General features: G+C 34.7%; 1 protein-coding gene across 1 annotated transcript in view; it reads left to right on the forward strand.

Annotated features, from left to right (window-relative positions):
• ccdc85ca (coiled-coil domain containing 85C, a) overlaps nucleotides 1-18343 on the forward strand; it is a 35970-nt gene extending 17627 nt beyond the window's left edge. Inside the window, exons 2-6 of the mRNA XM_043263605.1 lie at nucleotides 4305-4384; nucleotides 8386-8490; nucleotides 12497-12592; nucleotides 13724-13822; nucleotides 14965-18343. Of these exons, the coding sequence (XP_043119540.1) occupies nucleotides 4305-4384; nucleotides 8386-8490; nucleotides 12497-12592; nucleotides 13724-13822; nucleotides 14965-15054 (470 nt within the window). The 3' untranslated portion in view covers nucleotides 15055-18343. The remainder of the gene's footprint in view (nucleotides 1-4304; nucleotides 4385-8385; nucleotides 8491-12496; nucleotides 12593-13723; nucleotides 13823-14964) is intronic.
• The last annotated feature ends 337 nt before the right edge of the window (nucleotides 18344-18680 follow it).

The raw sequence follows: 18680 nt of genomic DNA on the forward strand, positions 1-18680 counted from the left end.
CCAAGTTTTGTACAGTTCTCACAAATCAACAAGCAAAACGACTGAAGGCCGCCCAATTTTAAGGCGGGCTTTATTTTATTTTAACACCATGTTTTATTGAATTTTTTATTTTACCAAGTGTTAAAAACTTAAAGCCATTATTTCTGAATAAAATATATAGTTGCGTTTTCCCCCGTTACGCTAGGTTTTATTTTGGTTTTCGGTTAACAAGAAAATGTTCACATTAACACTGACCGCATCTTGAGCCGGACAGAAATACTAAAAACATGGCACTACAAGTGGGTCACTACTATGACGGGGATCAGATAAGACAGAGGGAGACTTTCTCTGAGGCTATTCCACATCACGGTGTCTCTCCAATTAAGTCAAGCGCACCCTGAGATGTTGCCAGCACGATAGCAGATAGATCTGGCATTACCGTGAACACGTGTTTCTCTTGGTTTCTGTAAAGACGCAGTAGGACAGCTTGTTAGAGTTTGAATGTTCAGTTGCGTGCTCTGCTGGAAAGCCTGCAGCGCTTGTGCGCATAGAGCGGCGGAGAATGTCTAATTGAGCAGAGTGGTCTGTCCTTAACTTCGTGTCGCTCGTCCGATAACCCAGGGGCGTTAGTTTTTGTCCTTTTTTGAACGCGGCTGCGTACGTGTTCCTTTCGTAATCCCCTCCGTTCAGTCAACAATCGAAAGCTTGTACAACTCTCTGTTAATTGTCTGTGCCGATAATGGCTGCATTCAGATCTGGGCGTATACCTCATTTCTGTGGGTTACCCGACAAAACGTTACGGAGGGGTGTAGAAAACTATTTTTCTCGCACGTTCAAAGAGTTCCTGCTGCATTGCAGCCCCGCGGAGATGAAAGACTCTCCGGCTGTGAATGGAGCGGGAGGGAGTGCAGCGTTCCGCTCCGTCTTTCTCCGGTCAGCGATGGGGAACGCCGGAGGTGGGTTGAGGCGGGGTTATGTACGCGGCTGAACCGGTCAGGCTTTGTGGACAGCCTCGCTAATCAGCTTGGCCGTGTGTCAGGTGATCAGATGTACTGTAGTTAGATTATAGGGTCACAAGGATTGGCAAAGAGGATTAACGAAGCAGGGACCTCTACCTACCGGCGCGGTTCTAGTGGACCCGTAAACGTGCGTCTGTCCCAGAGTTATTTAAAATGAGTTAGCTTTCAAAACGCCATCTTCAAGCATGTATTATTATCAGAGGTGCATAAAAAGCAAATTGGTTTGATGATCTTAATTAAGGGATCATCAGATACTGGAAGCAAGTAAGAGGCTGCAGTGACACCTGGTGGCGATGACGGTCTCGATCATTGATTTCGCCCGTGATGAAACACAAAATGGCCGGGAAAAAGCATAAGATGATTGATGGGAAAATGAGGATTGTCCATGGTTTATTAGTTCTGGGTTAAAAGGGCACAGGAGACGAACCTTTGAATCTCGTTTGGCGGCCCATCCTTGACTGATGTTGTTAACATCTTTGTGAGTTTGAACAGAAACGCGTGCAAGAAATCTCAAACTGATTTTAGTTTTAAAACTGATTTAGTGATCAAGAAACTCAGTGATCAAAAAAAGCGTAATATTTTTGTTGGCGGAAACAATGGAGTTTTCATATTCTTTGATTAACTGAAATTTGATTTGGTATAAAACATATCTGTAATATTATAAATAGCTCTTATTTAATAATAATATTAATCATTTTTATCAGTTCAGTGCATCCATGTTGATTTCGTTAAAAGCGTTCAAATCTTAAAGAATTAAAAATCTTTTTGTGTATTTAATTTTAAATAAAAACGTATTGCTTTAAACTGGACCCCTTGGTCTTTTAGAGAGACTAAAAGCAAGAAAATGGAAAAGAAAATTTAGAAAAACTTTTTTTTGCCGCCAGGAGTTAACCATAGCCAATGTTTGATTAATTCAGCCTTCTCAAATCATCACGACTAGATAAAATCTATAGATATCAAACATTTCAAGCATATCACAATGTTAGTTTAAATGTTTAACCAGCATGCGCTGTTAGACACATATCAACAGAAGCTCTGCGGGACACGGAGGCGCCAGTGTGAACACTTGCATATTATTTTTTTCAGTAGACAACTACTGTAATACGTCATCGTTTTTGCTCATAAAGGCAAAAGTAGATCATTCGGAACTGTAAAGGATCTACCTTTTTTGTGTGCATTGACAATATCAACAAAAAGAAAATAGAGTGTTTCTGCCAGCTCGGTCTTTAGGAGCGCTTCACAATGAAACGAAACTCTGTGAACTGACTCACGGATATGATAAATATATCTATAGCAAGCTTTAAATTACTATTTTAAAATGAAATAATTCCATACTAGGCTATCCATATAGATGCATTTCACTCTAAAGGCACAGTACGTCTAATGTACAGATGGTCAGTCATTTAAATATAAAAATCGTCGAAAATATAAAACTAATGTAAAGATAAAATTATTGTATTATATGTTGTGGCTTATTTTATAATAGTAAGTAAATTGTAAATATACAATTAAAATTTTAAAATAAGATTTTTTTTAATTTAAAGTATTTGCTGCAACGCAATTTTGTCTGATATGTGGAATATTTATTGGCATATTTTTTTTAACCCATGCAGCAGATGCTTTAAAAATGACTTTCATATTGCATTCCAGGTACTTTTACGGTACGGCCGTACACCTGCAGACACCACTGCGCGAGAATGATGTAGTATACGTGAGAAACTGCTTATAAAGTCCTGGGACAAGTCCGTAACATTCAAAGACTCACGTAGTAGTGCATTTGCATTGAAATGCATTGAAAAGTATCGCAGTAAAGTCAAACATTCCTTCTGTTATTTGATGTTATATATATATATATATATATATATATATTATATTTCACAATTCTATTTTCACATTCATCTTGAGTTCTGTCATCATTCCAACAGTTCCTGTGTTGCACACACTGTGTATTCATCGCTCCTTAATAGTGTCAATACTTGCCACGCACCACATTACAACTAAATTGTATTATTGTTTTATATATATATATATTTTTTTTTATTTCAAGACTGCATTATCTTGTTTTTCACATATGAAAATAATTAATTTAATTTAAATTAATTTTACCTTTTTTTATGATACAAAATCTTTTGTTTTTGGGTCCTGGTCACGCTGTTTGAGTTTATTTTGCGATATTGGCCAGATGACTGTATACATCCTTGGAGTATGTTTACATGAACTAAGAACCTCTTGGTCTCTTTCAGGAAGGTTTTGAGCACTCAAGGGATATTTCAGGATTTTCAACATAAAGTTACGAGAAAGACATGCTCCTTTTTGCATTTGCACAGGCCGGCAGGCCCTCCATCACCAAAAGGTCATGAAAGGCATGCTGGGAATGCAGCATACTTACAAGACTAAACACTTCAGGATCCTCCTCTACCACTACTTCAAAACTGTTCCTTTTTTTAATACTGATTCATTGGGTTTTCTTCACAGACATGAAATCAGTTTGTTTACCCTTGCTTCTATTTTCTTTGACATCTGATTCTGTTGTAGACAAATGTCAGATGACTTAAATGAAAGCAGCTTGTGTGTGTCAAAGGCTGTGTATATTTCCTGATTTGAGATTTCTTTGTTGTCTAAATGAGCTCTTTAAAGCGTAAGGCTTTATGCGATCATGTAGTATGTGAACGTTCAACTTTCAGCATCTTTCTTTTGCTTTGACAGATGTCTTCTATTTAACTCATGTAGCCGCGGTGCATTCTGGGATATGGTATTATATGTCAGCGCCTAATAGAAAGCAGCACTATTTCAAAATGACTCAGATTCCGGGATTACTAAATCACTTTTAAGGAGTTTTCACAGTAAAATGGTTTTCATAACATAAGAAATTATGTTTGGAGAAACTTGAGTAGGGCCAAAAAAATCACACAGGCTGAAAAATTAGGGGCCACACAGAACTGCTGATCATCTTGACTATTACCTGTCCTCAAAAATCTCAAAGCATTGCATATATGCATATACATATATACACATACATATATATATACACATACATATATACATATATATATATATACAGTAGTGATAATAATAATTACCATTTCTTACGCACCAAATCAACATTATTCTTATTCTGAATTTCACAAAATTAATGTTTTACTGTATTTTTGCTTAAATACAGCAATACATAAAAAAAAATAAAAATACAAAAATTCACTGGTACAAATTTCTAAATTATAGCTCATGTGGTGCATATTCTACAAAATGCCAGTTTTTAAATTTTCTAATTAATTGAACTCTTTTTCCCCTCTATTCTTTGTGCAGATTCATCTTCAAGCTACATCCGCCAACTTGAGACTAAAGTCCGGATTTTAGAGGATGACAACAAGCAATTGTTATCTCAGGTAAGACTCTAAATTTTAATATCAAGCCAGTAGAATTCTAATGTCAAAGAAAGTAAAAAGTGGTCATGTAAATCTAAATTTAACTGTTGAAATGTGACAAAGCTGACTCATTTGAATCAGACGAGAAATGCACAGAGCAAGGAGCATTTACAAGCCAAAATATGTTGGTGATTTTTGATGTTTTGATTCTAAGGTATGTATTATGAACTGGTATTTCAAGTTTGAACACTTTAATGATGGATTTTATTTTATTTTTTTTACATTTATGTAGTTTGTCACTTTCTACAACATTGATTGATAAACTGGAGTCGCGTGGATTACTGTGACGTTTGAACTCTCATTCTGGCACCCGGTGATTTAATGACAGATTTCTCCAAATCTGTTCTGATGCAGAAACAAACTTATTTGCATCTTGGACAGCCTGAATGCATTTTCATTTGTGGGTGATCTGTTCCTTAAACGCATGTCATTGCTCTAAGACTTACACGTATAACTCGGGCTGAATCTCAAAGCTTTGATGCTGAAACGGGACTCTGATTTCTTATTATGACAGTGTCAAAGCTTTGAGCAAAAGGCCCCGGAGCTCTGACGGTTATACGAGACAAAGATACAGATCTGTCACTAACAATTTTCTCTTTTAGATGGTCTTTATCTCACATTTTCCGATCCCAGATTCATAGTCAAAGATAGCATATCCATCTCAATATATTTAGACGGCGCAGGCGGCTAGTTGCTGTCAGTTTAATTGCATACCCTCATCTCTGATATTCTAATGCTACGTCTTCGTATTTTTCATTCTCTGATGATGGATGAAGCCTCGTTTTCCTGTTATTGCTTCCATCGATAACTCGGTTCTTTGAGGAAAGATATCTTAGAATATGTATTTTGTACTTTGTTCTGGGTACTGTTGTTGTTTAAGATTGACTGATCAAAGGCATTTTTTCTGCTACTTCAGGAAATATGTATTGTTTTATGTACATGGCTTTTAGCTGATGTAACTTTATCACTGTATTCCTCAAGCAGGTAGTAAACCACATAGCAAGCTGCGTTTAGCTGTGTAATGCAGGGCTTAAGAGGAGAAGAATGTTGTTACCTGCAGGGTCATCAGTCCATGCCAAAGATCTCATTCATGGGGTCAAACCTGTGTTCAATTATGCATGCTCCAACACTGCGAGCAGAAGGGAATTCATTTCACTCCGGACTTTTTTGTCTTTTAGGAGTCGTTTGATTCCAAAAGTTTGAGAGGATACCTTTTATTTTTAAAGGGGCCATTATAATAATATTCACCAATTAAATAATAATAGGTTTTTTATTGAATCATGTGTCAACGGAAGAAACTATGATTTTAAGGTGTCTTATGTTTTTGAAAGTTTAAAAGAAGAGCGGTTGTTTAAAATAAAAATCTATATAATCTATAATATTAGAAATGTCTTTGCTGTCACTTTTAAATAGTTTAATGTCGATTAAATGCAGCCTTGTTGATATATATATATATATATATATATATATATATATATATATATATGAAACGATTATTCGTGATTGTATACATTTAAATATATATGATTTATTTAAATAATAATATAAAATATATGATTATGAATATGTATGTATAAACTTATCTGTATGTGTGCATAATAAACACACACACACACACACTCACACACACACACACACACATATATATAATGTGTATGTGTGTGTGTTTGTGTGTTTGTCCAACAAAGATGCAACACACACAAACAAAGACACACATACTTTTTTTTGCTATTTTTTCATTTGAGACCCTTCAGTACAATCATGTAATGCATGGCACTGTTTTCTTGGCAGAGTTTTTATTAACACACGTGGACAATTGCGCAACTTATACACATAGACGCAGCAGAAAACTTTTGTAACAACCCTTGTTCCCTGAAAAAGTTCATAACCTCGATTAAGCTCCATTAATCCCTTTGTGCGCCGTTTGCACACAACAGCCATCAACTTACGGGACAAGAAAGCCAAAATGGGGATAATCACACACAGATGCTTTTACTATGAAGGAAATTCATTCTTCTTCAATTTTTCGTCTGTTTTACAATGGCCACGACCTTTTACAGGTTTTCTCTTGTTTAGAAGGTATTTCTTGGCGGTGACACTCAAATATGCGGCGGTAAGAGTTTTTAGACAGGTGCCTTTCGGTTAAATTTCTTAGGTCATTATTTATGAAGCGTGACTGACATTACATCTCAGCTTTTGCTTTCTTTTACCTTTTACCCTCTTCTCATATCGCCACTCAGAAAATAGTATCACATGCCATCCGCTATCTATTTTTCATTCGCAAACATTTTTGCAGGGGTTTTGCTATCATCCTGAAGTCAGATATGTTGAAGACAGCACATTCTGCTCTATTACGAATGTCGTTTTTTCAGGTTTATGCCCATAATGATAGAAGACGGGAAGGTGTTCTTGAGGTTTCTTTGCCCTTGAGTGGCTAGGTCTTTATTTCTAAGCCACATTGAGTGCATTTCGCAAAAGCGCAAGCCTATAGTTGAGCTCGTTTATGTTCTTCCGATAGATAGTATGCTGTCGCTTTTAAGTGTTTAAATGTTTTCTTGATCAACGCTGAAGACCAGAGGAGATGGTAAGATGAGGACAGGCAGCAGCTGTATTTATAAACACCGTGGCTGTGTTAGTGCTCTCTGGGTCCCACAGCGACCGTCCGGCTCATGCCAAAAATCTGGAGTAAAGCAAGTGGAAGTAAATCTGTCCAGACATATTCTGTGTTGGCAGTGCATGACCACTCATTATTACAAATTAAGTCATATTAACAGCTCAGAGGCTTATAATGATTAGCTGATGTTTGATGAAGTTATCAGCATCACTCTCCTCAATCTCTCCTTAGAGTTTATGTATGGTATACTGGCCCATACTGGTTAACCACCGGGTATTAATCCTCAACCAACCAGTGTTCAGAGAGACTACTAGAGGGTTAATGGTTTTGATGCTTTACTATCTTGTAATCACGCACCCGGTCTTGGATCTTTCTAGTGTCACGGATGGATTTCCACACTTTTTCCACATTTAGAGACGATAAGTAAATTGATGTCTTCAATAAACTTATTTATGGAGTTCATATTTTCGTGGGTATTATTCATGATTTGCTATGCACAAATTCTAATAGGTTTATGACATTTTAGAAAAACACAAAATCTGGTATTTAATGAGATTGTCTGTGGCAATAGTCCACGTTCATGCTCTGTGAAAATACATTTTCTCTAAAAAATCACCAATTTTGTGGTTAAAAAGAGCACTAATTCAAAGAGCTCTGGTTCATGGAGGAATTTTTATTAATACTTTCTTCTGCTTTTATTCCTCTTAAACAATCGTTGACATCTGTTAACTGACTGTTAAATTAAATCAATTAAATAATAAATTAATAAATAAATGAAATTAAATAATCCTCCTATACTGATGTAGACTTTATGACTAGACATTGATGGATTTGTATCATTTTTCTCTGTTTTTGATAGAAGCTCCTTGATCAAAAATACAGTAAAAACAGTAGGCTAATATTATTTCAATTTAAAATGATTTAATATTATTTTAATTTAACTTTTCCATTTGAATAAATGATAAAATGTCATTTATTCCTGTAATGGCAAAGCTGTATTTTCAGCATCATTTATTATTATCAATGTGGAAAATTAATGAATATCGTAAGTAAGTAAAAAAATCTATTTATTTAAAATATATATAATATATATATAATTTTTTGTAATACACACACACACACATATATATATATATATATATATATATATATATATATATATATATATATATATATATATATATATATATTGGTATGAAAGTATAAGAAAAAATGAAAGTAAAAATACCTTTTGGTTTTAAATTGATTCATCTAGGGAACTGGAACATTTTTGGGTCTGATTTGTCTGTTAATCCTACTAATTATCTCAAATAATCTGTGTTTGACACATATCTGCTTCTCTCCACAGCAGGGGAACATGGGAGATCTGAAGACACTTCGGAAAGGGCTGTCCCTGTATCACTCAGAGTCCCAGCTCTCCTCGCTATCCCAGTTTCAGGACACTTTACAGAATGTACGTATCCCGCTGATTAAATCTGACATGACCTCATTATTTTGCATCGGAGCCAAAACCTAAATCACAGTTGAGCTTAAAAAGATTTGTCATGTTGAGCCGATTTGGAGATTTGACAACAATTAGCTGTTGCAATTCCAGCTGGTTTAAGGATTCTGCATTGCTCTTTGTTGAAGCAGATGAGAATTGACCCAAGCCAAGGAGCTTAAAACATCAGCCTGAATGACAGAGCTGCTGAGGACAGTTCCTCAACTGTTTTATATTTTAATTAATTATTTATTTATTTATTTTTTTTTTTTAAGAATGTGGACCACCTACCTACAACAAGTATTTAATGGTTTGTTGTGTACACTGTTCGTGCAATACAGTTTAGTATGATAGTCTATCCTGAAATAAATTTTGCCAGGATGTTTTGCTCATATCTCCTCGAAATAAACCACACTGTTTGCTAATGAACTAAATAAAACAAGCAGTTTGCAAGCAGTCGGTTGCATTATATTGAAATCAAAAACGCATGTTATCAGAATCAGTGGTTTATTATGAGTTTATTTGTTAAATTCAAATAACTCATTATAGAAGTTGCTTTCGTCTGTTTTATGTTTATGTTTTTTTTATATGTGAAATTACAAGAACATACACTACTGTTCACTCTGACGGCAAAGCTACATTTTAGCAGCTTTTTTTTATTGTGCTGCTTAATATTTTTGTGTTAAGCGATGCATTTTTTCACTATCCTTTGATGAATAGAAAGCTCTGAAGCATATAAAAAGTAACTATTTGAAACAGAAATCTTTTGTACCAATCTATTCCTCATTGTCGTTTTTTGACCAGTTTAATGCGTCCTTGCTGAAATAAAGTAGTGATTTCATTAAACAATACCTTACTGACCCCAAACTTTTCAATGATAGTGTATGAGAACTGTTTTATTATTTTAATATGCATAATGCAGCACAGAAGACAAATGAAATATGCTGTACCTTCCAGGTAATTTCCTGTGGATTTCAGGAAGTTTGTTGTCCTCTGATCTCTGCTGGAGACTGTCTCAGTGCTGATCCGTTCTTTGTTTTAGATATCCTTTCTAACCTAAAAATGACCTCATAGGAGCAATATAATCAACCCTAGTTTAATATTTCCAATGACAAAGCTCACAAAGCTCCAAGGGATGTAACTGATCGCTGCTGTATTTGTTACGTCTTTAAAAGTTCTTTTATTACTCCTCTATCATTATTATCATCATCATCACCACCATCATCATTCCCCTCCACTCGTATCCTCAAAAAAGGTCATCTGTGAACCTGGTGCTTTAGCTAATCAGTGCGCTCATCAGCTCTGACGGGCCAAAACAGCACAGCTGCTCCACTTTAATATGAGGGACAGCTTCCACAGGAAGGAGAAATCAATTAGAGAGTGGCGTGGGTCTCGTCCTCGGAGGCTGCTGGGCTTATTTTATCCCTGCTCGTCTCAGCCCTGTCTGCGAGCTCACGGCTTCATTAGCATGGCTTTGAACTTTCGCTTTAATCACGGGGGGGAGATGGCACTAAATAATGCAGCGGCGAGCTGCTGAAACAATAATCAGGTTCGTAGAAGCAAGCAGATCGGTTGCTGTTGTTAGCAGTTACCTGAGGAGAGGCGGATTGGTGCTGTTTTAGAGTTGCTTAACACTATTAAAATGTAATGTGGAAATACTACGGCTTTTGATATTTATGTATATACACAATACCGTTTAGGGTCAGTATTTGAGTCAGTATTACATTTCTTTCATTGCGATTTTTCGATTTTTGCCGTCATTTTTCAGCGTCAAGTGGTCCTTTAGAAATCACGTTATTGATTCGGTACTTAAGAAACATTTCTTCTTATTATCAATGTGCTGCTTTATGTTTTTGTGGAAACCATGATACTTGCTGGCAAGGACACGGGAAAGTTTCAAAGAAAAGCCTTTATTTGATGTAGCAATCTTTTGTTTTCACAGAAAAAAATGGGGAAAGAAATTCTTACCGACCCCAGCTTTTTGCACTTTTAAATATACTTCAAAGTTTTAATGATACAAATTTTGCAAATACATCTATTTGTTCCCCATATGTGCTTTACGGCCATTTTTTTGTGTGGTTTAGTGGTTGGATTTGTTTAATCCAGGATATAATCTGTGATTTGGTGTTTATGATCAATGCATTTTGCAGATTAAACGGATAATAGATAAGCACTGGGAGTTTATAGAGGCATTAGTAAGGCTCTTCAGAATATCTGATATTATTGGTCTTGGATTTGATAGAAATATCTTAATGATTAAATTTGGCTGCATCTATAGCCCTCTGCTCAGTTTCTAACAGCACTAGGCACGCTAGCCAATCACACAGATGTTCCTCGTGGCAAGGCTTCAAAACTGGGCTCCAAACAAATGCGATGATCACTTATTTGATGTTAATGCCTGGAGATGCTACTTGCTTCTTAATGGATTATTTTGAGCAATCGATAATCTGATGAAATAGTGTTTTCAGGTCAATGGAATAAACGCACGAAAGGCTATTCTGTACCTTTCTGAGCCCATTTCAGCATATTGGAATGTAAATAGAATGTAACCATACCTAAGTGTTGTGAGAGTTGCATAGAATATTTTTAATAAGAAAAAATATTCAGACCCTTAATTCTTTTTCACAGTTGTTATGTTAGAACCTTATTCTTATGCTTAACACTTTTAAATCGTTTCTATTTGCATCAATTTGCAATCTACACAAGCAAACTAGCTGTGAATAATTGAGACTTAATTTCATATGTAATAAATAATATTTAATATGTATATTAACATCATATTGAAATATATAACTGTAACATTTCAGCATGTCATTGTGTAATTGCATATATTGCAATATTTTTATTTATCAAAAAAACTTTAAATAATTATTATTTCTATATATTCACTATAGCTCATTTATGTAAGTGAGGATAGTAAAATAAAATGAATATATTGTACCCAAAAATGCTAAAAAGCTAAAGATTTGGAACCAAAATGAAGCAATGGTTTTATATAAATTTAACAGCTGACAGCTATTCAACCTAATTCATTACAGAACTTTTGACATTTGACATTTGACAAGATAAATTTATTCTGACGCAGTTTAACTCTTCCTGTCATATTTTATTACCATTTTCTAAACCATTTTATTATCACAAATAAACTGATAATATGAGAAATTTTGAAGGTGTCTGAATAATATTTGGTTTGACTACATATTTATAATATAATCAAATTTTAGTGGTACAAAGTATTTATACATATTTTTTTCTTCTTACAATTTAATGTTTTTAATCAGCATTCTGTGTTAAATTTAATAGTTAAAATTTAATTTAATCTCAAGCAATTCAACTGCAATATATTTTATACTTCACCATATGAGACAGAATTGTAAGGCCTTGAATATATGGAGATATTGCCATTTCCTTTCAGAAAAATCCATATTCGAGCACTGCTTGGTTTTTACTGGCAAACGAATCCATGCGGAATGAATGGTGGGACTCCTGGGCTTTTCTAATCAGGCTGCAGGCCGACGCATGACAGCGACCATTGGTTCGGGATGTACTCGGGTCAGTCCAGGGTAAAGTCCCCACGGCTCTAGCCCTTAATAAACCTGCTGGCAACTGCAAGTGAACATCACAGTCCTGTTCTCCCAGGCCAAAAGCGAGCCGCAGTTTCCATCCAGGGGTCCTCTCCCGACCCCGGTGCTGAAATGCCAGCTCAATTGTTGTGGATTTAACGCTAGAATAGGACTCAAAGGGCTGTGTCTAAACAGGGGCTCACCAGACCCCGTGCACTGAAAGAGCTCTTTGTTGATGTGTACCCGTGAAGGGGGTCCAAGCAGAGATGAGTTATAATGAGATGCTTTAACCCATTTGGAGCCTGAGTTGACTCAGAGAAACAGCCATGGGCTTTTGCCGCGCTCGAATCACTTCTGGTAATCTGAGAGAGCAGTAAAAGTTTGATCGTGATGAATGTGTGTCCATCTGTCTGCAGGGGTCTGTGCGGATGCCAGGAGGTGATCTGCCACCCGCCGTCACAGGATACCTGCCGGCTGCGCAGAAACCAGAGGCTGTTGTTCATGCCATGAAAGTAAGATTGTGTTGCATAATCAAGCCATACTTAATTGCGCTTACATACTTTTCTTGTTTTCTTTTTGTTATTCCTCAAGGTCTATCAGTAAAAAGTGTGGGGGGAGGGGTGTAAAAACTGAAAGCATTAAAAATTCAAAAGTCAAGCCTAATATAACAGTTTTATGGTAAAACGCCCTATGATTTCGCAATTCTCAGCATAGGATTTAGAATTTAAAACATCACTGTTTTTAATGGGAGTGTTCCTGTTACTTGTTATAGTAATATTGCCACCTAGAGGATTTTCAGTGATTTGTTGATCTCCGATGTTTGAAAGACATCAACTTTTTATATATATATATATATATATATATATATATATATATATATATATATATATATATATATAATGCTATCAAACTATTAACTGCAATTAATGGCATCCAAAATAAAAGTTTTTGTTTGCATAATATTTATGTGTGTATGTGTTGTGTATGTTTATGTATATATAAATACGCGCATGCATACATTTAAGAAAAAAATATGTTATGTTCATATGTTAAATATGTTTATATGTAACATAAATTATATGAATATAAATATATCCATGTAAACACAATATTTTCTGAATATATATATTGCATGTATGTGTATTTATACATACATAATAAATATGCACAGTAGACATGCATACATTATGTAAAAAAACTCTTACTTTGGATGTAAATTGTATTTATATATTTTTGTTTTACTATTAATGTACATAAAAACTGCATAATATATGGGTGTACTGTGTGTATTTATATATACATAATACATATACACAGTATACACACATATTATGCAAACAAAAACTTTTATTTTGGACGTGATTAATTATGATTAATTTTTTGACAGCACTAATTAATAGTTATATTATTAAATGTATAATAATAGCAAAACAAAATATATGTGATTAATCATTTGACAGAACTACTATTAATATTAATGAAATATAACTAGTTATTCATTTTGTTGCACAAACAGTGCATTAGGAATTACACTTACATGTAAATAATTAATAGGATCGGTGGTTTGTTCGAGTCAGTTAAGTATAAGCCGTGCTAATAGTGCTGCTTGATTTATCGAGCACCTCTGTTTATTTGCTTTGTAGGTATTAGAAGTCCATGAGAACCTAGACAGGAAGATCCCGGAGGACTACGAGGAGGATCTCAGTGAGAAAGAGAAAGCCATTGTCAGAGAGATGTGTAACGTGAGTACTTAGAAACATCTCCCATCTGCCTCCCCCTACCCTGAACCCCAGCTTACTTGCCTCTTGTCCATTAATAAAACCCTTTTAACATAAAGGGGCTGTAAGTTTGTGCTCCCTTTCCCATGTGTTTGTTGTCCTGTCGCTTTGTATAATTACATCGGCTTTGATTGAGGACACTGTTTCAATGTTGCACAACAGAGACCCACTTTCAGACCACTTTAATGAGAGGCCTTGGCAAAAGTCCTTGGAGTGTTTACCACACAGTTGTCTGTGCAATTAAAATAACTTGATCGCTGAAACAATGCAGGTTTATCAGCTCCCTGAAGGGCCTCTGGAATCTGGGACCTGTGCTCTGTTCCTGCCCGGAGAACCTCAGCCTGTCAAAAGCAAAACCTCAGATAGCACAAGGGCTTCTTTCTTTTCTAATCATAATTAGTCTCTAGTCCCAACCTACCGACCCCCTTTTTAGAAACTCGTTCTGTATGATGAGCCATTGATTAACTTTAATCTTATTCACCTTATTATATACAAATAGATTTATATATATAAATATATGTGTGTGTGTGTGTATGTGTATGTATATGTATATATATATATATATATATATATATATATATATATATATATATATATATATATATATATATATTTTTTTTTTTATTTAGAATTATTATATATTGCATATTGTTTTTATTTTTTTTTTTTACTTTAGTTCACCTCTAATAAATAGAGAATTATCTTCAAAAATATTTTTTTCATCTAAATTATTATGTTTTTATGTATTCAGATTGTAATTTATTTAATACAAATTATCTGTAAGTTTTAAGTAATTTTTAAAAACATTTTAATTTGTACATATTTCTTTTCATATATTTATGTTTATATTGTTATATTGTTATGTTTATGTGTATTATTACTAAACATTTACAAAAATGTAGAATGAGAAAACCCTAAAAAACATACAAACATTATTTATATTATGTTCTGTTACGAATCTTGTCTCCAGAACCCAAACATTCCGATCATCATTATCGTTACTCACAATATCACAAATCCATAGCACGTTCTATGATTTTTTCATCTTACAAGACTTCATACAGTCAAAAAATTCACCCGACTGTGTGTTTGCTTTGTGCGTTCAGGTGGTGTGGCGTAAGCTCGGCGATGCAGCGGGATCCAAACCCTCCATCCGCCAACATCTCTCTGGGAACCAGTTCAAAGGCCCTTTGTAGCTTCCATGTCAATGACCAGCAGGGCCTCGAACAAACAAACAAATCTGTGAATATGACAGGAGCAACAGACTCAGAACTGGCAACTTCGGGAAACGACACAAAGAACTTTGCTTCTACTGCCAGCTTCGTTCAGCCCGTGGCATTCAGTTGAGACATTTCAAACCTATTACTTATGATGCCAGGTGGTAATTAAATATATAATGGTCTCACAATTAGCACAAGCTAAATCATAGCTCTATTTATGTGCGCACCATCCAAGTATTCACACAAGGCAGCTTAATGGATTCTTTTCCCGTTCCAGATAAGGAATGAAAGCACACAGCTCTTACGCAGATAAATACTCCACAGAGATACTCCTACAAGATAGATCCTTTCCACTCTTAAAAGCTTTTTGATTTTGGCATAAGACCACTCCATATTATTCAATTATTCAAAGCCTTTTTTTTTTTACATTTTGCACTACCTTTAAAAAGTTTGGGTTGTACGATTTATTTTTTTTTTATGGATGACGTTGAAATTATAAACAGGCAGGCTGCATTTATTTGCTATAACATACAGTGATATTTTGTGATAATACATTAATATTGTAAAATATTATTACATTTTAAAATAGCTGTTCTCTTTTTCCGGAGCTGGAATATTTCAGCAGTTATTACTCCAGTCTTTAGTGTCACATGATCCTCCAGAAATCATTTTAATGTGTTGCTTTGATGTTCAGGAAACATTTCTCATAATTATCAGTAATACATTTCTTACAATTATCATTGTATAATCATTTACAATTGAAGCTTTTCATTCTCTGCTACATTTAATGCATCCTTGCCGGATAAAATATTCTGGACCCCAAACTTTCAAACAGTTGTTTTATATATATTTTTTGACTTGAGCCACTCCCATCACATTAGAATATGGCATGCTCTTATCATTGCAATTAAACCTAAACAAGAATCGTGTTACCTATACATTTACCAGACATTGATTATTAATAAGTTCTATTTATTCATTAGTGTTAATTACGGACCGTTAACATAGCTGAAAAACAAAACATGAAGGTAAGCCTTTTTAATAAAAAAAAAAAAAAAAAAAAAGTCTTTATATCAGGTGGTTTATGAATAACATATTTTCTCAGGTTCCCAGAAATACATATTCTATAACAATACTGTATACTTTGTGTGAATACATCCTGAAACCTGGAAATGTTCAAAGGATATATGCAGGCCAGCCCATGAGTTTAAGCATTTAATTACAGTTTTTTTTCCCCAGACGTTTCTTATAAATGCCAGCTCAACTCAAAGCATATTACTTTCCAAATTGACAATCGTTAATAATGAAGCTGCTTTCCGTGACTTCACCTTGTAATTAAACAAATGAAAGTAGATGGAGTCAAAATATCTTGGAACGTGTCCCGATGCAGTGCTTTTGATCGTATACGAGACCTTAGTATCGATAAATGAAGAGTTTCTGGCACTCAGGCCGTCCAAGATGTAGATGAGTTTTCAGATATTAATAAATGTAGCATTACATCACTCCCTCACAAAATGATCCTTTGTAGTGAATGGGTGCCATCAGAATGAAAGCCACTGCAATGTTTGAAAGTCAAAATGCCTTAGTAATGGATTTGTTTCTCATAAACAATCAATGTTTTGCTTCACATTTTGACTCTCATTCTGACGGCACCCATTCACTGCAAAGTGTACACTAGTGAACATGTGATGCGAAATGTTTTAAAATCTGTTCCAAACACATAGCATGGCCTGAGTGTGGGTTCATTTTCAGCAATTTTTCATTTCCTTTAAATCAGTTTTAGGTCTACAAATTGAGTTCTGTGTGAAAAGAACTGGAGCAGTATTTCAGGTCCTAGATACTGAATAGGTGCAATAGAGAAACTCTGCGCTGGATGAATGCGAGTATGGAAGCGATGCGTGTTTTCTGTTTAGCCTGAGGTTTAATCAGTGCGCTATTTCAAAAAAAGCATTTTAATGTCGTAACCGGAGCTTGTAAAGTACCTCAGCCAGTCACTCTTTTACCAAGCTTAACATTTCTGCTTAAACTGAATGAGATCAGACCATACAAGTACGTGCTGATGAAAACTGGATCGGTTGTAATGTTTGCATTATTAATAATAAGCTTCTTTTGCTGAATTTTGTGTAAAGCGTCTAATTCTGCTTTATAGGCCTAGTTCATGAGACCGTCAGGCAACACCTTTTATGTGCTTACTGTACGTGACATATAGCGAAGTCTTATGAATGAAAGTGAACGAGAAAGCAGTAAATGAGATGTATTTTGACTTTTATGTATTATAATTCAGATTCACTGTCTGTGTAAACAAGAACTGTCTCAAAAGATGCTTGCTGCATTCACACAAAAGCTCTTTTTTAAAAAAACAGTGACCCGATAAGCCATAATTTTGTATTGTTTGTTTAAATCTAAGCTATTTTGAGCATTGCCGAAATCCCTCTGCCGATCTAGTTATTTTTGTATTAAAGTTGTGTGGATATTTCATTGAAATCGCGTATTTATGAGAGCAGAGAACAGTTCTAGACCGAAATCACTTTCGTATTGGATGTTTTTTTTTCACACTGGATGCAGCAGGTGGCTTTTGGCGGTATGTTTTTTTTTTTTTTTTTTTTTGTGTGACGTTTAATCAAACAAAATGAGCAGCAAACATTTGAACAAGTAAAGAAAATAGTTGCATATTTTTATGAAAAAGGATACGTTATGAATTTGGGTCAGTAAAACCGCGTGTGCTGTTAACAACGCAGTAAATATTGTCTTTGCTATGCTGTGAAGTGTTTCATGCGAACACGATACCTAAATCATTGGTGTTGGTCTACACGCATACGTTAAAACTATTTTTGAAAACCAGTTAAAAGTGTCCTTTATAAACAGGTCTACAATACACAACTACTGATTTTATTCTTTTTGTATTTGTTCAGTTTAAAGCACAAAAAAAAAAAAATCTCAAATGCTGATATTTTCCTGTTTTCTTTTCAAATGCACTGCTTCTTTTGTGAATGAGGATTTGATGTTTGAATCTTTCATGAAATTCAATGTTCTGTGTAGCTCATCTGTACGTGAAAACACATGAAGTTGTATTCTAGGACATACGATTCAGCTCAATGTAAATAACTACTATTACTGTAGAATACCTGTAACTAGCATGCGTTTATATATTTTTAATAAGCTGTATGTAGCTGAGAATGGACCTGTATTTTAGCTAATAAAAAATTCTAAATAAATTGCAAATAACCCTCTTGTAGATTTGAAATAAACCTGAATCCTCTTTGTATAAAGTCTCATCTCCTTTTTGAATGGTATGAAATGTACAGCAGAAAGAAGGCAGAGTCTGCCATCTACTGGAGGTTTTATGGAGTTGCAGTAATGTTAACTCAATGAGTGACTTGAGTTTTTGTCTTTTCCAGCAAATGATCAGAAAGGTTTTAACCTTCAGAATATGTTATTACCCAACCTTAGAAGGCCAAACTAAATATTTTATTCTAAATTCATTCTATATTAGGTTACCCATTTCCCAAATCTGTATTAAATTTACATTAAAATGTTATTTTTGAGACCTACGTGCTCACAGTTTATATATATATATATATATATATATATATATATATATA

The sequence above is a fragment of the Puntigrus tetrazona genome, chromosome 17, assembly GCF_018831695.1.
Source record: "Puntigrus tetrazona isolate hp1 chromosome 17, ASM1883169v1, whole genome shotgun sequence".
Lineage (NCBI taxonomy): Eukaryota > Metazoa > Chordata > Actinopteri > Cypriniformes > Cyprinidae > Puntigrus > Puntigrus tetrazona.